This window comes from Amblyraja radiata, chromosome 22 (assembly GCF_010909765.2).
Source record: "Amblyraja radiata isolate CabotCenter1 chromosome 22, sAmbRad1.1.pri, whole genome shotgun sequence".
Classification (NCBI taxonomy): Eukaryota; Metazoa; Chordata; class Chondrichthyes; order Rajiformes; family Rajidae; genus Amblyraja; species Amblyraja radiata.
In genome coordinates, this window is record NC_045977.1 from 24,673,345 (window position 1) to 24,698,254 (window position 24,910).

General features: G+C 41.0%; 1 protein-coding gene across 6 annotated transcripts in view; it reads left to right on the forward strand.

Annotated features, from left to right (window-relative positions):
* The window catches only part of arhgap17 (Rho GTPase activating protein 17), an 88,359-nt gene that overhangs the window by 60,970 nt on the left and 2,479 nt on the right, over nucleotides 1–24,910 (forward strand). For 2 of the 6 annotated variants that reach the window (XM_033040745.1, XM_033040746.1), the window contains exons 15-21: nucleotides 1,442–1,533; nucleotides 2,334–2,490; nucleotides 5,570–5,587; nucleotides 6,186–6,407; nucleotides 14,327–14,496; nucleotides 19,405–20,046; nucleotides 20,525–20,549. In XM_033040745.1, coding sequence (XP_032896636.1) covers nucleotides 1,442–1,533; nucleotides 2,334–2,490; nucleotides 5,570–5,587; nucleotides 6,186–6,407; nucleotides 14,327–14,496; nucleotides 19,405–20,046; nucleotides 20,525–20,549 — 1,326 coding nt within the window. The remainder of the gene's footprint in view (nucleotides 1–1,441; nucleotides 1,534–2,333; nucleotides 2,491–5,569; nucleotides 5,588–6,185; nucleotides 6,408–14,326; nucleotides 14,497–19,404; nucleotides 20,047–20,524; nucleotides 20,550–24,910) is intronic. The other 4 variants (XM_033040743.1, XM_033040747.1, XM_033040744.1 and 1 more) reach the window with 3 other exon arrangements.

Consider the following 24,910-nt stretch of genomic DNA (forward strand, 5'->3'; position numbering starts at 1 on the left):
CCCCAGACAACAATGGGCCATTATGGGCTCCACCCTTCCTTGGTCATCTGGCTCTGCTTTGTTCTGGCCTTTTCTTACCACCTGTTCACTCCCCTCTACTTTCAGTCTGAAGAAGGGTCCTGACCCAAAGCGTCACCCATCGTTTTTCTCGAGAGATGGCACCCGACCCACTGAGTAACTCCAGCATTTTGTGTCTTTCTTCGATATAAACCAGCACCTGCAGTTCCTTTCTACACATTTTACCACAATGATGCCAGGATTAGGGGGCATTAGCTACAAGATGTTGGACAGGCTTGGATTGTTTTCTTTGAAACATTGGAGGCTGCGTGGAAACCTGATAAAGGAAAATAAAAATATGATACTTAAGGTGCAGTCAGACTCTTTCCAAAGATGAAGAAATGAAATACTAGTGGGCATAGATTTAATGTGAGAAAGGCGAAGTTTAAAGAAGACTGTCATATGCTGAGAGAATGGAGCAGCTGGGCTTGTACACTCTGGAGTTTAGAAGGATGAGAGGGAATCTCATTGAAACATATGATTGTTATGGGCTTGGACACAATAGAGGCAGGAAACATGTTCCCGATGTTGGGGGAGTCCTGAACCAGGGGCCACAGTTTAAGAATAAGGAGTAAGCCATTTAGAACGGAGACGAGGAAACACTTTTTCTCACAGAGAGTGGTGAGTGTGGAATTCTCTGCCTCAGAGGGCGGTGGAGGCAGGTTCTCTGGATGCTTTCAAGAGAGAGCTAGATAGGGCTCTTAAAAATAGCGTAGTCAGGTGATATGGGGAGAAGGCAGGAACGGGGTACCGATTGGGGATGATCAGCCATGATCACATTGAATGCTGGCTCGAAGGGCCAAATGGCCTGCTTCTGCACCTATTCTCTATTGTCTAAGATGCGTGAGGCATTTTTGTTTACACAGTGGATGGTGAGTACTTGGAACATGCTGCTGGGATGATGATGGAGACAGATACAATAGTCGCATTTAAGATACTTTAGGTAAGGTATTCAGAGAATGAAGGGATATGGATTATATGCATGTAGGTAAGAGTTGGTTTTGGCTTTATATTTAGTACAGACATTGTGGGCGGAAAGGCCTGTTTCTGTGCTGTCCGTTCCATGTTCTGTGTTCAGATATTGATAATGCAGCACCTTACATAAGGCAGTCGGTACAATAGTCAAACCTGATTGATATTTAACGGCAAGCTGCAAAACAATTCTTATTCAATGTATTTTCATGTCTGAATTTTATTTATTTACAATTTGTTACTAAACAATATTCATTATTTAACCCATGATATGTATGTGCCTGTAACAAAATTTCAAATTTCTTAAAAGTTGCTGTGGAACCTTTTGCATTTTACTGTTTTGGGATAGGAACTGTAAATAAATTATATAGTCAAGAACATCTAAGAAATTCTTTCTTTTCTCATTTTTAAGGATTCCTGCAGACCTGGCTGCAGCTACCTCTGTCCATGTGGTTACAATCATTGATCCAATTATCCAGCATGCTGACTGGTTCTTCCCAGATGGTAAGTACGGCTTGGTGCTCTCTTCCATATCGGTTAGTTTGACATTAGAGTCGCTACTTTTTGCTTCTTAGCTACACACAACATACAGTGCCCTCCATAATGTTTCGGACAAAGACCCATCATTTATTTATTTGACAATGATCCCAAAATACTGCTGAAGCAACAAAGGAGTTTTTCAAATCTAAAAAATTGTCAATTATTGAGTAGTCAAGTCAATCACCCGATCTGAACCCAATTGAGCATGCCTTTTATATGCTGAAGAGAAAACTGAAGGGGACTAGCCCCCAAAACATGCATCAGCTAAAGATGGCTGCAATACTGGCCTGGCAGAGCATCACCAGAGAAGACACCCAGCAACTGGTAATGTCCATGAATCACAGACTTCAAGCAGTCATTGCATGCAAAAGTTATGCAACAAAATACTAAACATGACTACTTTCATTTACATGACATTGCTGTGTCCCAAACACTATGGTGCACTGAAATGGGGGGGACTGTATAAACACTGCTGTAATTTCTACATGGTGAAACCAAAATGTATAAAATTGTCTTTATTAAAATCTGACAATGTGCATTTTAACCACATGTGATTTTTTTTTCTATTAAAAATCTGAAATTGTGGAGTACAGAGCAAATAAATGATGGGTCTTTGTCCCAAACATTATGGAGGGCACTGTATATTTTTGCGACCACATTAATTTATTCCGACACAGTTTAGATGTGGTAGCATTGTTTTGCATTTTGTAGTCTTTGCCCTAATTGTACAAATATAATTAGTATTTTGTTCCTGTTTGTAACAGACTTGGATTTCAACGTGTCAGGCATGTTTACACCAATGACTCCTGCCAATCAACTTAATAACCTACCTATGTTTGGTGGTGACACTGACAGTAACACACTGGAGAGGAAAAGGCCTATCAGTGTGACAGCTGTTGAGGATTTATCAAAAAAAGAAAGGTATGCTCATGTGAAAGAACAGGAATTATGTCATAATAGCTAACAAACTCATAAAGGTTCATAATTATTTTTATTTGAAGCACCAGTAATGTTAATACAACGGCCTGTTTGTATGTTTCTACAAAAATCAAATAATAAAATTACCTTGGTGGTGACACCACAGAGCACCAACTGAGTCTCCAACGGTCTCAGAATATGGAGTGATGCCCTTCAGTCCTCTTCCTGAAGCCACAAGGTCTTGATTTTATGTTCCAAAAGCGCTTCTTTCATGAAGCAGGTGAACTGGATTTTATGGTGAAATCTCAATTGGGGTTTGACTCGACAAAGTTATTGGACAAGGATGACCAAAGAAACCATCATTTGGTACAAATGGATATGCCTTCAATGTATAGGAAGGAACGACAGATGCTGGTTTAAATCAAAGATAGACTCAAAAAGCTGGAGTAACTCTGCGGGTCAGACAGCATTTCTGGAGGAAAGGAATAAGCTATGTTTCGTGTCAAGACCCGTCTTCAACCGAAATGTCACCTATTCCTTTTCTCCAGAGATGCTGTCTGATCCGCTAAGTTACTCCAGCTTTTTGTGTCTATTTTTGCCTTCAATGCATGTAGGGTGTGTATATTGCAGCAACTGAGATAATAAGCAATTCAATGTGGCTGAACACAAATAGTTGCATCCCCAGTTCATCTCAGACTGCAGCAACTGTACTGGTTCTCAGAATAACTTGATTTGCTCTTTGATTTTATTATTCCAACTATATAACATGCTAAGTTATTAGAATACAACAGACATTGTATAGAACGAGGGAAATTTTTATTTGCCAAAAAATGTTCATTATTTATTTAACCCATGGTCTTTATTAGCTCTGCATACTGTTTACAGAAATGGCATACGTTCTTACAAAATGATTATGCCTCTAGTGTCTAATGGATATGTTTCCTCATCTAATTTATAAGATATTGCCAAGTGATTCACTTTTGAAATAACGGAAGATACAAGCCTGTTTACATGCAGTATTTTTCTGTTATTAATAAGCAATAAATCAGGAAGTCCTGGTTTCTATAAATATTATTCAATGTAATGTGAATTCTCGAATTAAATCCAGTCTATGCCGGCATCAACTATATGTCGATGAGTGGCTTTCTTTGTGTCCCAGCCCTCAATGAGCTGTGAGAAAGGCAGACACTACCATTTACAATGCATTCAGAAAGTATTCAGACCCCTTCACTTTTTCCACATTTTGTTACATTACAGCCTTATTTTAAAATGGATTAAATTCTTTTTTTTTATCATCAATCTACACAAAATACCCCCAGAATGAAAAAACAGGTGTTTAGAAATTTTTGCAAAGTAATTAAAAAGAAATAACTGAGATATCACATTTACATAAGTATTCAGACCCTTTGCAATGACACTCAAAATTGAGCTTAGGTTCATCCTGTTTCCATTGATTATCCTCGAGATGTTTCTACAACTTGATTGGAGTCCACCAGTGGTAAATTAAATTGATTGGACATGATTTGGAAAGACACACACCTGTCTATATAAGGTCCCACAGTTGACAGTGCATGTCAGAGCAAAAGCCAAGCCATGAAGACGAAGGAATTGTCCATAGACTTCCGAGACAGGATTGTGTCGAGACACAGATCGGGGGAAGGGTAGAAAACAATTTCTACAGCATTGTACGCCCGAAGAGCACAGTGGCCTCCGTCATTCTTAAATGGAAGAACTTTGGAACCACCAGGACTCTTCATAGAGCTGGCCGCCAGTCCAAACTGAGCAATCGGGGAAGAAGGGCCTTGGTCAGGGAGATGACCTAGAACCCGATGATCACTCTGACAGAGCTCCAGAGTTCCTCTGTGGTGATGGGAGAACCTTCCAGAAGGACAACTATATCTGCAGCACTTCACCAATCAGGCCTTTGTGGTAGAGTGGCCAGACGGAAGTCACTCCTCAGTAAAAGGCATATGACAGCCCGCTTGGAGTTTACCAAAAGGCATGAGAAACAAAATTCTCTGGTCAGATGAAACCAAGATTGAACTCTGGCCTGAATGCCAAGCGTCACATCTGAAGGAAACCAGGCACCGCTCATCACCTGGCCAATATTATACTTACGGTGAAGCATGGTGGTGGCGGCATCATGCTGTGGGGATGTTTATCAGCGGCAGGAACTGGGAGACTAGTCAAGATAAAGAGAAAGGTGAACGGAGCAAAGTACAGAGAGATCCTTGATGAAAACCTGCTCCAGAGCGTTCTGGTCCTCAGACTGGGGCGGAGGTTCACCTTCCAACAGGACAACGACCCTAACCACACAGCCAAGACAACGCAGGAGTGGCTTCGTGACATGTCTGAATGCCCTTGAGTGGCCCAGCCAGAGCCCGGACTTGAACCCAATCGAACATCTCTGGAGGGACCTGAAAATAGCTGTGCATCGAGGCTCCCCATCCAACCTGACAGAGCTTGAGAGGATCTGCAGAGAAGATTGGGCGAAACTACCCAAGTACAGGTGTGCCTAGCTTGTAGCGTCATACCCAAGAAGACTTGAGGTTGTAAACGCTGCCAATGGTGCCTCAACAAAGTACTGAGTAAAGGGTCTGAATACGTATGTAAATGTGATATTTCAGTTACTTCCTCTTAATTACTTTCCAAAAATTTCTAAACACCTGTTTCACTTTTTTTATTATGGGGTATTGTGTGTAGATTGATGATTTAAAAAAAAAATGTGATCCATTTTAGAATAAGGCTGTAATGTAACAAAATGTGGAAAAAGTGAAGGGGTCTGAATACCTTCCAAATGCACTGTAGTAATGACATGGAAAAATGCTGTCTGAAATTTGCAAAGTGTTGTAATTCACAATCACTGCACTTTCTTTGGAAAGTCAATGTGCCGCTGCATATATTCTATACATAAACGTGATTCCCATCAGATGAAATAGAGAATTGTTTTAACTGAACTATCTAGTCAACTTTAAGTAATTTCACCAACAGATTATTTAATATAGTTAATTTGAAGTAGATAATTAATAATTGTTCTCTCTACGTGCCCCTCTCCTACCAAAAACAACTCGTCTCTTTGCAGCATAAGGAAGGTTTCAAGGTATTAAAATTTGTTTTTTCCCCTTTTCCAAATGTTTTGCAGAATGTCTCATTGCTTTGGGGTGAATAGTAAATACAATGTGTTGCTAAAATTTGCTGTCCAAGAGGCCGTAGACTCTCAGTCAGCAGGCCAAAAGGCCCAGTGTGTTCTTTTGAGATCACAGTACTATTTGAATGGCCATGTTTACTTTGCAAGTGATGTGAAGAAGACTTGTAGAATCTTTTCAAGGGGAATTAAACCTTTCAGAATATTATATATAATATAGCATGTTTCCTTATTTCATCATGTATTAAATCCAGGGCAGTTGCAAGTGATACTTATTTAAAACTCTGATAATTCTCACATCCTTCTTGCTCCCCTGCTGTGTTTGGTTGTCATGTTCAAGTCAAAGCATCCAGTCTCTGAACTGCATGGATTAACTTGTGTACCTGTAAGTCATGACTAAAAGCTTTCTTGCATTTATGCGTCTGTAAGTTCAAGCTTTCATTTTGTCGTGCATCCTTTCCCTGTTTTGCAATTTATTGTGGTGCTCTTTGTTGTAGTTTACATGTGTATGCTAGCTGTGACCTGCATGGACCATTTTCTCTCTTTTCTGTAGCCTTGGTGTAAAGATTATTGACCCTCAGTTGAATCCTCGCAGAGCTGGCACTCTGTCCAGGAAGCACACATCCCCAACTGTCCAGCCGCCTCCCCCTCCTATCGAGGCTGTACCTATCATTGAGCAGCAGCAACCCGGCTTGGGCTTTGACCCTTGCCCAGCCACTGCGCTATCTTCTGCTAGTGTGACAGAGCCTCAGACTCAGGAAGCTGACGAAAACAGGTAAGAAACGGCGTTGAATACAGTTGTACTTCAATCTGGAACCTTTGATCTCTCTATAAAGGATCAGGCATATAGATATTTTAGCAGAAATCAAGACATGCCTTTGCCCACAACAAAAACAAGAAAGTAAACATTAGAGTCATAGATTCATAGTCACACAGCATGGAAACAGGCTCTTCGGCACAACTTGCCCATGCTGACCAAGATGACCCATCTACACTACTACCTGCTCACGTTTGGCCCATATCTCTTTAAACTTTTCCTATCCAATTATTTCTGAAAGAAATTATAAAATAGGATTGAACTGAATGATTCACCCAATTGTATGTACTTGGTAATGGTCCATGTTACATATTGTGGCTGTTGAAGAAAGTGCATCCATGTCACTGATGCAGGTAGAATCCTATAGTGCTCTAACCTAAAGAATTAGAAAAGAGAGGGCAATTAAGGTTTTCCTGTTCAAGCCACGGTTCACCATTGTTTGGAATACGACTGTCTCTTTGCCTCCAATATCTGATCCAGAGATTATTTCAATTATATATCATTATTTTAACAAAGGGATTTTGTCATTTTTGATTGCTATGGGATTGGTATTTTATTTAACAGTAAAGCATTGATCCATATTCCACTGTAAATTGTGACATTTCAGCTGGTAAGGGTATTTCAAATTATAAATGATTTGGATAATTTATTTGATATTTGACAAAATAAGCTGTCACTGAACGAATGTAAGTGGTATAGATTCTGTAAGGTAATGCCCCATTGCAAACTGGTTGGATCAGAATTCGTTCTTCTTAAATAGAAGTGAACACATTTGGGAAAAAAAGATTGCTGACAGATGAACAGAACAAAAAGGTAGCTCACCGAAATCTAATTTAGCATGCTCCTTATTTGATGGAAAAACTCATCTGTGTAGGAAAAAAAGATGTATCAACATTTCAGGTTGAAATCATGTATCAAATCTTGGGATGAAGAAGAAAGATGGTCAGTATATAGAAGTGTGGTAGAGAGGTAGAACAGGGGCTGGTAGATGATAGGTGGAACCTGATGGGGGGGGGGAAAGAGCATGGGGTGGAATGGTTGGAAAAATAGAAGGTAGACACAAAATGCTGGAGTACCTCAGTGGGTCAGGCAGCATCTATTGGAGACAAATAGAACCAGGTAGAGGAGGAAAGGATGGGAAAAGGTGAACAAATTTGGGGGAGAATCTGGGAGAACTCATGGAAGTAGGAAGGGAACACTGGGGTATGGGTTACCATGAATTGAAAAACTCAGTATTCATACCATTGTGCCACCCAATCAGAATTTGAGGTGGTGTTCCAATTGGCATTTGGCCTCATGGTGACAATAAAGTCGGCCAAAAACAGTCAGGATGGTGTGGGAATGGGAAGGGGAGATGTAATGACATGCAACGTAGAGCTACAGGCAGCCACTGCAGTGACCGTGCAGGTGCTCTGCAAAATGGCCTGGTCTATGTTTAGTCTCATCAATATAGGGGACCAAACCGCAAGCTCCAGATAATGTAGATGAGGTTGGATAATGCACGTGAATCTCTATCATGTGGAAGGGCCGTTTTGGTAACCAGATTTGATGAAGGAAGTGGTACAGAGACGAGTGTTACACCTCCTTGCATTGGAAAGTCCCATGGTCTAGAGAAGGGTAGGTGGGAGGGAAGGGATGAGTGGATCAGGGAGACACGCAGAGAGTGTTCCCTGCGATGACCAAAGAGAGGTTGATGGGAAGAAATGACTGGCAGAGTGGTTAAGGGTAATATGCTGGATATGTGGTGAAAGGTGAGGTTCTGGGGGAACTCCATCTCTGCTTTGTCAGAGGAGGGTGATGGTAAGAGTAGACCTGTGGAAATGGTGGATGTGCGTGACGTGATAATCAACTATAGCAGAGAGGAGGCCACATTTCCCGAAGAAACGACATTTCAAATACCTTATGTGCAGTGTACCGCCGTGTTACAGCAGTTTGGGTATCATAAATTCAACCTTAAATAATTCATGAATCACTACCAAAATATTTGTGATACAGAATAGAAATATGCTCAAAATTTACATAAGAATAAAAAGAAAACTAAACACAAAATCCAGCAGAAATTACATTTTGTCAATTTTTCTCATGGGCTAGCATAATGGAAAATCAAGGCGCAGATGGTTCTCTTACGAATGCAATCCCTCCATAACACAAGGGTTTACTGTACTGGCCATCCTTCCTTTTCAATCTCTAATGCTGATGTAGGGTTTTGACTCCTAAATATCACAGAGATTTTCCAACAGTTTATTTTTGTGTTTCAGGTTCTAGCACCTGCAACTTCTTGCTTTGCTCTCTCTGCTCCTTGTCTGATCTGTTTTAAATGTAGTTCAACTAACTTTGGTTTCCATACCCGAGTCTTAATTTTAGATAAAGTAAACAAGAAATTACTTTATCTATTTGTTACATCTAACATCAGTTAATATAATTGCATTCCTTCAACATTAGCTAGCTGTTTGTCGTGTTTAAAAGTGGGCTGTCATTTTTGTTCACCTTGTAGTGTACCTTCACCTGGAAATCTATGACATTGTAATACCCTGTCTATTGATTACTCTAAGTTAAGTCTGATCAATGAAATTATTGTTGAATTCTAGATGTAACAGAACAGGACAGAAGTATATGAGGTCGAATAAGGTATAAACTCCACATTTAATGAATGTTGGGGTTTAGAGAGATGAATATTTATACGATTAATTTGTAAAGTAAAATCCAAGATTTTTTTGATTTGTTTCTTGTCTGCAATTAAATTCTTGTTTGCAATTATGCACTGAATCATAACACTGGAATTCTTTCAGAAACTGCAAAAAAGGACCAATAACTGACCAATGGTGTTTGAAAATGTTCAGTCCATCAGTAGGAAATGGATTGGTCATTTTTTATATGGTTTTGAGGTTGTCTACCTTTATTTCAATGTCTATTCTATTTTAAACACCAACAATTAATTTTCTCAGGCCTAGGGAAAGTGTGGGATCTCAAAGCATGATTAGAAGGAGTGTAATCGTACCAGAGTCACTGAAGGAGTTCCTCAGATCAGTGACTTTGGCTCAGCTATCATAGCGTCAAGCATAAGGGTGTTCTCCAATGTTAAGTTGTTCAATTCCATTGACAGCTGTTATAAAATGAAGCAGCCCCTGCCTGCATGCAGCAAGATTTAAGCATCATTTGATACGTGACATATGACATTCACACCACAGAAAATGCTAGGCAAGTAATGTTTTGCACCAGAGGGAGGCTAAATTACAATGATGTCTACTATCACTGAGTCTTCCAACCCACTCCGATATCGTGGGGTCCCCATTAACCAGAAACTCAATTGGACAATTCACATAAGTGCAACGGCTACAGCTGCAGCTCACAGGGCATATATACAGCAGTAGTGACTCCCCTTTAGCAGCCCAAGGCCTTTCCAACATCTACAAGCACAGGTCAGCAGTGTAATAGAGCACTCTCATCTAGCCTAGAAGAATGCAATTCTTGAAAGGCTCAACACCATGGCAAAGAAATCAATCTGATTGGCACCCCATCCACCAACCTAAACGTTCATTCCCTCCACCACTGGTGCACAGTGTTACAGTGCATGCAATTTTCAAAATGTACTGCAGTCACTTGACCAGGCTACTCCAACGTCACATCCCAAACCCGCCACATTTTCTGTCCAGCAAAACAAAAGCAGCAGGCACATGTGGTCACCAGTTCACCTCCAAGTAGCATATCAACCTGATTTTCTCCTCCAAGTAGCATATCAACCTGCTTTGGAAGTCAGAAAATGGGAAATAGGAGCATGCAGCCCTAGAATTCTGCTGTCATTCATCAACTACATGTAAAATACATTTAAAACATATTTGGACAGGTACATTGATAGCAAATGCTTGGAGAGATATGGGCCAGACACGGCAAATGGGACTAGCTTGATTGGGCATCTTGGTGGGCATGGACAAGTTGGGCCGAAGGGCTTGTTCACCTGCTATATGAATGAATATTCTGTATCAATCATAGCCAACTCTCCTGTCACACCTTCATAATTTTCTTTGTATAGAATTAGTTTTTCATCACTTCCAAGACAAATGTAAAATTCTACTATGTTACCGTCAGGATTCCACAAAGATTATCAATCAACCCCTTTTTGCACAAAATTAGATTCAAAATAGCCTCTCTTTATTTAGTTACTCCAGCATATTGATCCAGAAACACCTTCATTGAATTCATCTCCCTCACTTGGATGTAAACATAGTCGGGTTGGTTAGTAAGTTTGTAGATAACACCAAGACTGCTGGGGTCGCAGACTGTTCGGAAGGCAGTCAAAGTGTATAGATCAGCTACAGAAATGGATGGAGGAATGGCAGATGGAGTTTAATCCGAAAAAGTGTCAGGTGTTGCTCTTTAGGAGTTGAATGAAAGGGGAAAATATACAATTAATGGCATGCACTTTAGCACCATCGAAGTTCGAGGGATCTTGGGGTCCAAGTCCATCATGCAGTAATCATGCAAGACTTTAACCTGCATAAACACTGGGCATTCAAATCAGGTGTAATAAAACATAGAACAGTACAACAAAAGAACAGGCCCTATGGCCCACCATATCTGTATCAAACATGATGCCAAGGCCATCACTTATCTACCTGCACATAACCCAGATCCCTCCATTCCCTATGTTGATCCAAACATTTTCTAAATGCCACTAATGTGTCTGCTTCATCCACCACCCCCGGTAGCGCATTCCCGACATTCACCATCTTCTGTACTTTCCCCCAAGGTCCAGACATATCCTTATTCAGAACTTTCTTAAAATGTATCAGTTTAACCAATGTTCCCAAATACTGTTCCACTGGAACTAGCCAGCCTTATTTCTCAATACAAGGTCCAGTGTGGCCCCTTGAGCTACTTGTATACGGTTTCAAGAAGCCCTCGTGGATACACCTAACAAATTCTACCCCATCTAAGGCGTTTGCACTAAGGAAGTCTCAGTCAATTTTGGGGAAGTGAAAATCATTCACTATGATAGCCCTGTGGCTTTTACATCTCAGAAGTATTTCAGAAGTTTGTATTTGTGTTGCATTTAAAAATATTTGGCTAAAGTACAAATTGGAGTTGAGCAACAGGATTGTTGGGGGAGTGTCTCAGTTTAAAGTCCTCCATTCCAGCATGGGGGCGTGTGTTCTGATGAGTTATCTGTTACTGGATATCTGGTTCATGCAGTCACCAACAAGATACAAGATACATTTATTTGTCACATGTGCCAGTTGGCACAGTGAAATGTGATCACCATACAGCCATACAATAAAATAAAGATCACAACACACGATAGAGTTCAACATAAAACACCCCCACACAGCAGAATCAAACGTTTCCCACTGTGAGGGAAGGCACCAAAGTCAGTCATCTTCCTCTGATGTTCACCCTCCGGAGCCCTCCGCAGTCGCCGCTACGGGCATTCCGCCGCTCAGGCCCGCTGGCCAGGATGTTGGCACTCCGACATTGGAACAGGAGGCCAACCTCGGCTTCCCACCGGAGTCCGCAGCTCCCGACGTCCCCAGGCCTCGCCGGGCGGAGATTCAATGCTGGCGGCCCTCGGCAAATGGCCGCTGGGATTTTGCGATGTCGGTCAGCGCCGCCCGTGTTGGGAGCTCTGTGAACACAGCCCCGCGATGTTGGAGCAGCGGGCCCAACGCTTCAAACGGCGATCCAGGAAGGCATCGCCTGCTCCACGGTGAATCCAGCGCCACGCCGCCGCTGCCGAAGTTCTGGTCCTGTCCCCGGTCTCCGGTAGGAAAGGCCGCTCCGATCCAGCTGGTAGGCTGGGGGGGGTGAGGACGCGCCTCGGAGAAATAGCCAGGAAGCGACTGGGAAGCAGTTTCCCCCTTACCCCTCCTCCCTCTCCCACATGAATTTGTGTTTATTTCATGTTGCATGTGGGAGATTTATAAGAACTTTTGCAACTGTTCAAAATAAGTAATTTGAAGGTGAAACTGTCTGGATTGTATGAAACAGGGGCCACAGGGTTGATTTTCTCATCTAAACTACTGTTTTTAGATTTCCATGCTAACAGCAGAATGAGTCTACCTGTACTATGTTTATGTGCATTTGATGTCTATGTGAAGATTCCAAGTCAAGTCAAGCCCTCGTGTGGTTTAATTCTGCAAACCCAATATGTTTTGGACTTGGCCCTCATCTGGTTGCCTGTTTTTTCTGATTGAGCTATGCAAGTCATACCCTGTTCCAATTCTTGGCACAGATTACTGGGAGTGGCTTTACCAACGTTACTAAATGTGCTGAAGGATACTGTAGCAAGGAAATTAGTCTGAAAGAAGATCATAGGTACCAATGTTGGGGACTTGAAATAAATTGGTGCCAAATCGCTCCTGGTGTGTAGGTGGATGATAGAATATGGGGTGAGTTGACAGGAATGTGCTGGAAATGGAAGGAATTTTTTTTAAATGGGTGCGTAATGACCAGCATGAACTCTGTGACTCTCTTTCCCATTAGCTTCATCAAGGTTGCCCCACATATTTTAGCAAATAACTTATATTGCAGATTTTGTCTTATACAGTGGGACATCTATTATTCATATTAATTTATTATCACACGTATGGAGATACAGTGAAAAGCCCATATACTATCTAGTCAGATCATGCTATACATGAGTGGAATCAAGCCAAACACAGCACAACAGATATAACAATGAGAAAAATACCAGAGTGCAGTATATAGTATTACAGCATTATGATGTCATGGGCACAGAGAAAAAGTTCACGGTTCGCATTGGGATAGGTTAGAAGATTGGGACGACTCTTTAGTTTATAGGAGGACCATTCAGTTATCTGATAACAGCATGGAAGAAGCTGCTCCTGAATTTGATGGTACGTACTTTCAAACATTTATATATTCTGCCCAATGAAAGAGGAGAGACGAGCGAATGACCAGGGTGATAAGGCCATCGTGAAGCGAGGTGGAGTCAGTGGTGGGGGGGGGGGGGGGGGAAGAATGTTCTCTGTGATGGACTGGGCTACATCACAACTCTGCAATTTCTTGCCATCATGTGCAGAACTGTAATCAAACCAATCTGTGATGCATCCCAACAGGATGCTTTTTACGGTGCAACTATAGAAGCTGGTAAGAATCTCTGTGGACAAACCGACGCTAGGGAAGGGTAGTGGGATATATCTCCGCTTTTTTAACTTCTTCGTTAGTTCAGGGTTTTTCTTTTTTCTCTTTCCTGTTCGAAATTATTTTCTTTTTCTTTTATTCTTCATTCCCCTTCTTTCCTTTTTTCTTTTTTTCCCCGATTTAGTTATTAGTTTATAAAATGTTAAAATTGAAGCTGTACAAAAATTGTATAATTGTTATGTCAATTACTTTCTCCTTGTACAGTTGCTTCTAATAAAATAAATATTAAAAAAAAATAAAGAATCTCTGGGGACATGCTGAACTTCATTAGTCTTCTGAGGAATTAAAGCATTTGTGTGTTTTCTTGACCATAGCTTCAGTGTGGTTGGTCCAAGACACATTGTGATATTTATGCCAAGGAACATGAAAGCTCTCAACCATCTCTACATTGGCACCATTGATGCGATTGAAATAATATTGGGGCATTATTTTACTTTGCAGTGATACATCATTTGTTACAGGGCACACAATCTAATGAGTAATGTCAGAAGACTTTAAGCCACTATTTTTGATTAGTTTGTTTTCCACCCTTGCAAATTACCAACAATGTTTTTGGCCCAAAGAGTTGTGGGATCCACTATCTTCACCATCCCGATTGGTATGTGGAGATGTAAAATGGACAACTGTCCAGATGAAATGTGCTCTAAAATCTTTGTGAAGTAATTGTATTTTGTTCATGTCCTGACTCAATCTCATATCTCAATCTTTATACCTTTCAGCTTTTCAAAGTCCAAAGATCCTGCTAGCACCTTGCCACCTTTGAAGAATGGTGCCAGCATAGCCAGTACAGGCCAGAATCCATCACAGCCAACTGGCACAGGAGCTGGTCTGCTCCCTGTTGCTCCAGGGCCAGTTACATCTGGTCCTAGCCCACATGTAATCAGAAGAGGTACGTTCTCATTACTAACTATTCTCTACACCATTTTTATTACAAATAGGTGGCATCTAGAGTCACATGGGTAGAAGCATATCCTCTTTGTGAATTTGGGAACTGTGAAAGTGTTTTGTTATTAAAGGGTATCATTATTTTAGGATGAAATATTTTCCAAGCTATAGCTCAGATGCTGAAGGTAATCAACCCTTGATAAATGAGGTTTATGAAACACTGATGGTACTTTAAACGAGAGGTGTCACTCAGTCCAAGATAACTGGGAAATAAGAAAAGTGATTGAGAAGGTGCAGACCACAGACTTAGTGTCCTCCATAATGTTTGGGACAAAGACCCATCATTTATTTATTTGTCTCTGTACTCCACATTTTGAGACATGTAATAGAAAAAATCACATGTGGTTAAAGTGCACATTGTCAGATTTTATTAAAGGCCATTTTTACACATTTTGGTTTCACCATGTAGAAATTACATCTGCGTTTATACATAGTCCCTCCATTTCAGGGCACCATAATGTATGGGACTCATGGCTTCATGGACATTTGTAATTGCTCAGGTGTGTTTAATTGCCTCCTTAATGCAGATTAAAGAGAGCTCTCAGCACACAGTCTTTCCTCCAGTTTTTCCATCACATTTGAAAACTTTTATTGCTGTTTATCACATAAGGACCAAAATTGTGCCAATTAAAGTCAAAGAAGCTATTATGAGACTGAGAAACAAGAATAAAACTGTTCGAGACATCAGCCAAACCTCAGGCTTACCAAAAGCAACTGTTTGGAACATCATTAAAAAGAAAGAGAGCACTGGTGAGTTTACTAATCGCAAAGGGACTAGCAGGCCAAGGAAGACCTCCACAGCTGATGACAGAAGAATTCTCTCTATAAAAAAGAAAAATCCCCAAACACCTGTCCGACAGATCAGAAACACTCTTCAGGTGTGGATTTGTCAATGACCACTGTCTGCTGAAGACTTCATAAACAGAAATACTGAGGCTACACTGCAAGATGCAAACCACTGGTTAGCTGCAGAAATAAGATGGCCAGGTTACAGTTTTCCAAGTACTTAAAAGAGCAACCACAGTTCTGAAAAAAGGTCTTGTGAACAGATGAGATGAAGGTTAACTTGTATCAGAGTGATGGCAAGAGCAAAGTATGGAGAAGTGAAGGAACTGCCCAAGATCCAAAGCATACCACTTCATCTGTGAAACACGGTGGTGGGGGTGTTATGGCCTGGGCATGTATGGCTGCTGAAGCTACTGGATCACTTATCTTCATTGATGATACAACTGCTAATGGTATTAGCATAGTGAATTCTGAAGGGTATAGACATATCCTGCTCAAATTCAAACTAATGCTTCAAAACTCATTGGCTGGCGGTTCATTCTACAGCAAGACAATGATCCCAATCATACTGCTAAAATAACAAAGGAGTTTTTCAAAGCTAAAAAATGGTAAATTCTTGAGTTGCCAAATCAATCATCCAATCTGAACCCAATTGAGCATGCCTTTTATATGCTGAAGAGAAAACTGAACCCCCAAAACAAGCATAAGCTAAAGATGGCTGCAATACAGGCCTGGCAGAGCATCACCAGAGAAGACACCCAGCAAATGGTGATGCCCATGAATCGCAGACTTCAAGCAGTCATTGCATGCAAAGGATATGCAACAAAATACTAAACATGACTACTTTCATTCACATGACATTGCTGTGTCCCAAACATTATGGTGCCCTGAAATGGTGGGACTATGTATAAACATTGCTGTAATTTCTACATGATGAAACCAAAATGTACAAAAATGGCCTTTATTAAAATCTGACAATGTTCACTTTAACCACATGTGATTTTTATCTATTACAAATCTCAAATTGTGGAGCACAGAGGGAAATAAATAAATGATGGGTCTTTGTCCCAAACATTATGGAAGGCACTGTACAATCCTCGTCAGATGTAGGATGGTCACATAGGATTTGGAGATTTGCAGAAATTACATCAAATTCGCCAAAAACTCCCACGATTATTAGCCAATCAATTTAATATCTATCAAAAAGCAAAATTGGGCCGATTTTTAAATTTGATATATGGATAAGGTAAGCAGTCAGAACCTTTTTTTTCCAAGGTGGAAATGTCCAACACTAGAGGGCCATAGTTATAAGGTAAAAAGGGGAAAATTTAATGGAAATGTGCAAGGCAAGTTTTTTTACACAGATTGTTGTGGGATCTGGATCGCACTGCCAGGGGTGGTGGTGGAGGCAGATGGTAGACACGATAGTGCCGGTTAAGAGGCTTTTAGATAGATACATGGAAGTGCAGGGAATAGGGGAATATGGATCATGTACAGGCAGATGAGGTCAGTTTAACATGGCATCATGTTCGGCACAAACATTGTGGCCCGGAGGACCCATTCCTGTGCTGTTCTATCTTCTATATAAAGAGAAAATGCTTTAAGCGCTCAACAAATTAGGCAGCTAGACATAGAGGCTCGTTGATTTGAATTTGTGTTTCTTGGAGTATAGAAGATTGATGGGTGACCTTATTCAGAGAAATTAGATCCTAAGGGGATTTGACAGAGTATGTGATGATGTTTTCACTGGTGGGAGAATCCAAATAGAACACTCATAGAGCAGTGCTCTATGGGAACAGCACTTCGGTCCACAAGGATTTTGCCAAACATGATGCCAAGTTAATCTCTGACTATACGTGATCCATATTCCTCTATTCCCTGCATATGCCAGTGCTTATCCAAAGGCTTCCTAAATGCCACAATCGTATCTGCCTCCACCATCATACCCACTTCCAGCACCCACCATTCTGTGTAAAAGAAAACGCTTGCCCCACACATCTCCTTTAAAATTTGTCCCTTTCACCGTAAAGTTATATCTTCTAGTCTTTGTTGACATCTCTAGCCTGGGAAAAATATTCTCCAGTCAACTCTGTAATGGGATGACCAGAACTGCACATTATCCTCCAAATATGAACTAACTAAATGCCTATAAAGCTGCAACATGATTTCCTGACTCTCATACTAAATGCCCTGACCAATGACAACAAGCATACTGTGTGCTTTCCCTACCACTCTATCTACTTTTGTTGTCATTTTCTGGGAGCTATGGACTTGTACTCCAAGATCTCTCTTTATATCCTTCCACCAAAACTCTCCATCTTCTATGAGTAAGCTAGTTCTGAATCCAAACAACCAAGTCGCCATGAATCCCATGTTTCAATCTTCTGGATCAGCTTACCAGAGGGGAGGTTATCAAATACCTTACTAAAAAGTAGACAACATCCACTGACCTATCCAAATCCCAGCAAACACTGTCCTATCCTTCATCGTCATCTTAAAAAAAAAACCTCAAATTCATAGGACGGTTTTGCCACGGACAATAACTGTCCTTAATTAGCCCATTCTCTTCCAAATGTAAGTAAATCCGGTCCTGAAGAATCCCCTGCGATAGCTTCTCAACCACTCACTGGTCTATAATTTCTTGGTTTATCTCTACCTTTCTTAAACAAAGGAACAACATTCAGGACAAATCAGGGGAAAATATTGCAAAATAAATTGGGTTTGTTCTCACTGGAATGCAGGATGTGGAGGGGTAATCTAACAGAGGTTTACAACATTATGAGGGGCATATACAGAATAGTCAGAATCTCGAACTAGAGAGAGGAAAGTCTCTGGAATTTTTGCCTCAGAAGGGTGAGATCATTAGATGCAATGTAGATCATTAGACTAGTGTAGATGGGGCATGTTGGTCAGCATGGACAAGTTGGCCCATGCTGTTTCCATGCTGCACATGCTCAATGATTTATTGTGGAAGTTAATAAATATTTGAAAGATTGAGGAATTGAGGATTTTATTTCCTTGTAATTTACATATCGTCACATATCCTGGGTTCTTTATGTGTGGTCCAACCAGGGACTGCAGTGTAGTTTTCATCATCTTGTCTCTAGTCCTCCGTATGTAAAGCCCAACATTCCGTTAGCTTCCTTTGATTATACTTTGGATCTATCTATGACATTTTATTGATCTATATGATTAGATTCCCAAATCTGTCAGATCACTGGTACTGGTCAGTTAGAGAATCTCTTCCAGTTTTCTTAGCCAAATTGGATTTGTATGCTTCGAAGTTCATTTGTCACATTTTTGCTTATTCATTAATCTGTTACTGTAATTTAATGCTTCCAACACTGTTCCCAGTGGTACACAGCTATTTTATTGGAAATCTGAGATGATGGGACAGAAAGCTGCAATTCCATGTCATTTATAAATGTTGAACCCCAGTGGATGAGACCACCACTCACCCACTACCTTTGGAGAACCTATGTAGGATGCTGTACATAGTCACTGTCGGTCAGTGTCCGATGGTAGGGGCGGTGGGGGAAACAATGTTTCACGTTGATGATCTTTCATCGGATTCTTTTTTTTAAATACTGCCACATGATCAATTTCTTGATCGGTTCAATAGTCAAAAAGCACGCATTTGTCAGTGAAGGCTGTGGACAGGCAAAAGAACCAGGAGTCTAGCGCAAAGTGCGCTTAGTTAATAGTCAGCTGGAGTAAAGGAATGACTGGAGAGAGGGATGTAGTAATGATTTCCTCCAGGATTATGTATTTGAAGCACTAGTGTTCTTTAATTAATAATTTGGAAGCAAATCTGACATAAGGAGGATGACAATGGAATATTGAGGGGAAAACCAGGTTTTGGAATGGATGGGCACACAGCAGACAAAATGCAACCAAACACAAAATTCAGTCAAAATATTTTTTTAAATGCCCTTTCATAAGGAAAATAAAGTGAGTACAAAGTGAATGGAAAAATGTTAAAGGAGTACGAGAAACGTAGGGTTTTCCTGCGATTAGGTATTATCTCGTATATGTTTAAACTAACTACTTCTGTTTTCCTTTTTAGCAACGAAGAAGCCTGCTCCTGCTCCTCCAAAGCCTTCAAATCCACCACCTGGACAGCCTGCGGCTCATGGAACAGGTCCGCCTGTTAACCAAGCCTCTTCACATTCACCAAAACAGCCTGGCCAAGTTGCCTGTACATCTCCAATTCCGCCTGGAAACCATAGTCCTCTACAGTCCCATGGCCAGTCGCCTTCGCAACCCACAATCCAGGTTCGCAGACATTCTAATAATCAGATGATTATTCAGGCCCCAAATCACCCCCCTCCTCAACCTCCAGCGCAGCCTACTAATCCATATCCCTGCAAGGCTTCTTGTGAGCAAGCAGTGGATCAGTCCTCCAGCAGTCCCCCTGGCACACCCACTCCCCCAAGCACACCTCCATTAGGGACACATGGTGCCGGTTTCCAGCTAACTCAGCACTTTACACAAGCCCAGGGTTTTCCTGCAAATCAGGACCTACAGTCCCAGCCTTCTCCTCATTTTGCCACCTTACCAAGGGCACGGCCGGTGCCAAAACCAAGAAACCGACCCAATGTTCCACCACCTCCGCAGCCACCAGTAACAGCCACCACAGCAAGCTCTTCCATTCCTGCAGAGCACACGGTTTCTAACATGGCTGCTACAGCTTCAAAAATAGTTACTGGTGAGTGTTTTTAAAAAGGCAGAAGTTTACAGCATTTTTTTTTTTAAACTGCAGCAATGGGAAGGAGTTAGAGTTCAAGCCAGAAGGGGTTGGAGTAGGATAAACGGTTTGATAGTTCCAGTGTATGTGGTTGTAGAGTGATCTTTCAATCTAAAGTGGACAAGAAGAAAGTAATTGCTAATGAGAAAACTGGTGACACAAGCAAGTGTTGAGGAAATAATTGGTAATACTCTTGAGGAGAGGAAGGTGGGGGCCCTGAGTAGCTGGAAAGCATTCTCTGTGGTTATATGTGCATTATCCATGAGGAGAATCTTCCAGCAATTCAAGATTCTTACATTCAGAAATCAAAATGAGGACCTGATTTTTATTATAATTTCAAGTGTTCTGTTCTTCTTGGACGTTCTTTCCCAGATAAGATTGGGAAGACATTAACAATTATTTTCTGACTAATTACTTTAACTGGCAAATACCTCCACAGGTTTGGGAGAAGACTCTGCAGTGAGGTTGGTGGATTTCAAGCACTTTTATACTTGCAGTTAGCCTCGCTGTTCGCTCAGCATTGTTTGTCAAAGCTTGACTGCTTTTGATATTATGCTAAAATTAGTGCTTGACCTTTTACTGCATATGTAGAATGTAATGATGAACATTTGAAATTGAAACTCCCTAGTGTTCATTTTTTACTCTCAGTTCCCTGTAGGTGAAGAGTGCAAAGCTTACTTTGGTGATTAATGCCTATGTTTAGTTCTGATTTCTGACTAGTCTGTACTGGCTAAACAAACCACAGCTTGAATAGGAAGTGGGCCCAAAAAGTTGTGTTGTGTCGTTTACATTCATGTATAGAAATTTAACAGAAATCTGGTATTGTATTTACTCTGTGTATCCTGAAATTTGCAACGGTGTACTGATATCCCCAGTGGCATTCAAGACCACGCATTCCATTTCACAATGTCTGTCATTCCCTCCAAAACTTTGGACCCTGCAGGTAAAGAAAAGTATTAATTTTTAATTTTGCACACTAGAGACAACCTCATCTCTTTTGAGTTTGAATAAGCATCAGCGAGGTTAAGTGAGTATGAAATGACTCAATATTTCCAGAACCCTTTGGTATTCAAGGTTACCACAGAATTTTATTATAGTGAATCTTATCTCTCTGTATTATCATAGCTAAGTCACATACATCTCAATTTCCACCCCTCACAGATTCTGTACTGCCAATCTGCTCTACAACAGTATGTTGATTAAATGCAATCCAGTGAGTCTAGAAAATCCAAAGTTTATTCCTAGCCCATATTCACATAGTTTGTAAAGTATTTTTTTCTTGATAAAGCACTACTTTCACATCTTCATATGATATAGAGGAGGCCATTTAACCATAGTCTTTGGGACTCTATGGGACTCTATGGGAACCATAGAGTATTCCCAGCAGTCTCATTCTCTTATTAACTCCCAATTCACCAGCCGCTCACAAATGCTGGGGACAATACAGTGTCCACTTAACCTACCAGCACATCTTTAGGACGTGGGAAAAGACCGGAGCACCCAGGGGAAACCCACACGGTCACAGGGAGAATTTACAAACTCCACGCAGATAGCACTCGAGCTGAGGAATTAACCTGAAGCTACAGACGGAACAATGCACCATGGAAATTGGCCCTCCAGTCTACTGAGTCCTTGCTGAGTTTCAACCACCCATTTACACCAATCGTACATTTATCCTTTTTTATATTCTCCCCACATTCTCATCACTCCACCCTTCAGATTCTACCTCTCACTTACACTCATGGCAGTTTACAGTGGCCAATTAATCTATGACGTTCGTGTATTTGAAAGCATCTGGAGGAAACCCACATAGCCACAGGGAGAATGTGCTGCTGTTTTAAGTAGTATACATTCCTGGCGTTCAGGATGGAACCCAAGTCTCTGGCGCTGTAAGGCATTTGCTCTACTAGCTGCGTGCCAAGCCATTTAGGCTGTAAGGCAACAGGTCTAACTACTGCACCAGTGTTGATCCAGCAGGACATATTAGCAATTTGGATGCAGGAGTAAGCCATCAAGTTTATCCACTAGGATACTGAGTTGGATGGTCAGCCATGATCATATTGAATGGCGGTGCAGGCTCGAAGGGCCGAATGGCCTACTCCTGCACCTATTTTCTATGTTTCTATGTAAGTTCCTCAAGCCTGATGCACCATCACCCTCTGCTCGAAGAAATTTCTGTGCACCTCAGATTTAAGTGAACTGCCCCCGAGTAGTTATGTTCCCTTGTTTGAGCCTCTCCTACCAATGAAAACATCTCAACTTATACATTTTTTTTTTTTTTTTTTTTTTCCCTTCGCTCCATAGATGCTGCTGCACCCGCTGAGTTTCCCCAGCAATTTTGTGTACCTTCAACTTATACCTTGTTGCATTAAGGTCATCCCAGGAATTAATCCTTTGTTCGACCTCCAACATTGCTATATCTTTTTAAGTAAATGGACCAAAATTATGCTCACTATTCCAGATGGGGCCTCACCAACACCCTGTACGAATATAACAAAACCTCATTATTTTTAACCTTCAACTCCTTTTCAATGAATGCGTTAACAGTTTCACCATCAAAACTAAGATCTCCAGCTCCAGCGACTCTCCTTTGTAAATGCAGGTCATAGCGTCATACAGGATGGAAACATGCCCTTCAGCCCAGCTTGCCCATGCTGACCAAGATGATCCATCTACACTAATCTCACTTGCACACGTTTGGCCCATATCCCTCTAAACCTTTTATCTGTGTAACTGCCCAAATGTCTTTTAGAGCAATGAGGGTATGGTGTGGATATTGAGGATGCGAGGATGCCTTGACTACCTCCTCTGGCAGCTCATTCCATATGTCATCCACCCACTTTGTGAAAACGTTGCCCCTCAGGTTTCTGTTAAATCTTTCTCCTCTCACTGTATACCCATGTCCTCTGTTTCTTGATTCCCCAATTCTGGGTAAAATTCCCCAATTTTGTATCTACCCTATCTATTCCCTTCTATGTACACCTCTATAAGATCACCCCTCATCCTCCTGCAATCCAAAGAATAAAGTCCTAGCCTGCCCTGCTCCATGTCCTTCATCAGTCAGGGATTTCAGTATAGTAGTTGGGATGTTATGTTACAGCTGTACAAGGTGCTGATGAGACCACAGTTAAAATAATGTGTTTTGATTTGTCACCCTGTTATAGGAAAGATGTTAAACTGGAAAGAGTGCAGAGAAGATTTATGAGCATGTTACCGGAATAGAGGGCCTGAGCTGTAGGGAGAGGTTGGGCAGGCTAGGACTTGTGTTCCTGAGAGCGTGGGAGAATGAGAGGTGATCTTATTGAGGTGTATAAGATTATGAGGGGAATAGATAGGCTAGTGTTTTGCCCAGAGTAGGGGAATCAAGAACCAGAAATAATAGATTTAAGGTGAGAGGGTAAAGATTTAATAGGAACCTGAGGTTCAACTGTTTCACACAGGGTGGTGGGTGTATGGACTGAGCAGCTGAAGGAGGTAGTTATGGCAGAAACTATAACAACATTTAAAAGACATTCCAATGTCCCCTTGTTTTTTCTCTATATAAAACATTGATCTATTGCCTTTTCTCACTAAAGTTCCTTACTTGCCACAGAGCATACCGCACTTAGGCAACACTGCACACTGCCCTAAGCACACTACACTTCAGAAGAGACCACATACTTTTATTTCCAGAATCCACAAGTTGAATTAGTTCACACTAGCGTCAGCTAAATACGTTCAAGCTGGTCAACCAACTACTAGACAGGAAGCAACTTATTTGCCTCTTTTGAACCACTTGCTCACCACAGCAAATGAAAACCACAAGTTAAAGGAAATCTAATAGTGAGCTACATTGAAGACATCTTTAAAACAATATTTTCCCATTACGCATCCTCAATATCCACACCATACCCTCATTGCTCTAAAGTGTCTTGCAGCCAAAGGAGTAATTTAGAAGTGTCCTTACTATAAGTGGCGGATTCTAGTTCAAAATGAACATGAAATCAGAATTGTTATGTATTGCATCTTTATTCATATTTTGAATCAATTGAGATGTAATTTCTTCCCTGTCCTAACCAGAGTAATGCTTGTGTGAAATATTGAACGGCAGTGATAATGGCATTGTAACCCGAATATAGGGGCAGTGTGTTGTATGCTGTTTTTAATTCCGGTAACGGTCAATATATTTGCAGCTTGCATGATGACTTTAGAGCATGCTGTAATGTTAATTGTCACCCACCCAACACTTCCCCACACCCTGAGCTAGAATTATTGTGCAGTTTCTTTGCTTTCTTGGTTATGTGACTTTGCTGTGAAAGTTCTAGTTTTAGTCGCAACTAAATAGTTTCCCTCGAGCCTCTTTACCCAGATTCTGTTAGATTTGCTGTTTGGCATTAGAAATAGTTTTGTCAAATTAAAATTCCAAACATTTGGTTAGATTAAGTACCAATGTGAAGGGATAATAGATCAAGGAATTGCAAATGGTTCAAAAGTGTGGGCCTTGTTCAGTAACCAAAATAGCTTCAAAGGATGATAGCTTCAAAGGATGAATGGGTTCCCAGTGATGTTCGTCTTTAATGCATCAGTAGTTCTGTAGCTAGTTTTTAACTTCTGCACCAAATGCAACAAATTCTACCAAGTTCCGAATGCAATGGGTAAATTTGACCTGCGGTGAGAAGCTTATTCAGACACCAGGTCGCAGCAGGACCCAAGCAGCTCATGCTGCTGTTCAGCAAAATCCAGCCTCCAACAGGGCATTCAGCTGCTGTTGGGAGTTGTTACTTCATTGGAGGATGTTCACAGCTAAGTAACAAAGGTAATTAAAACGGATTAATAATAGAAACAA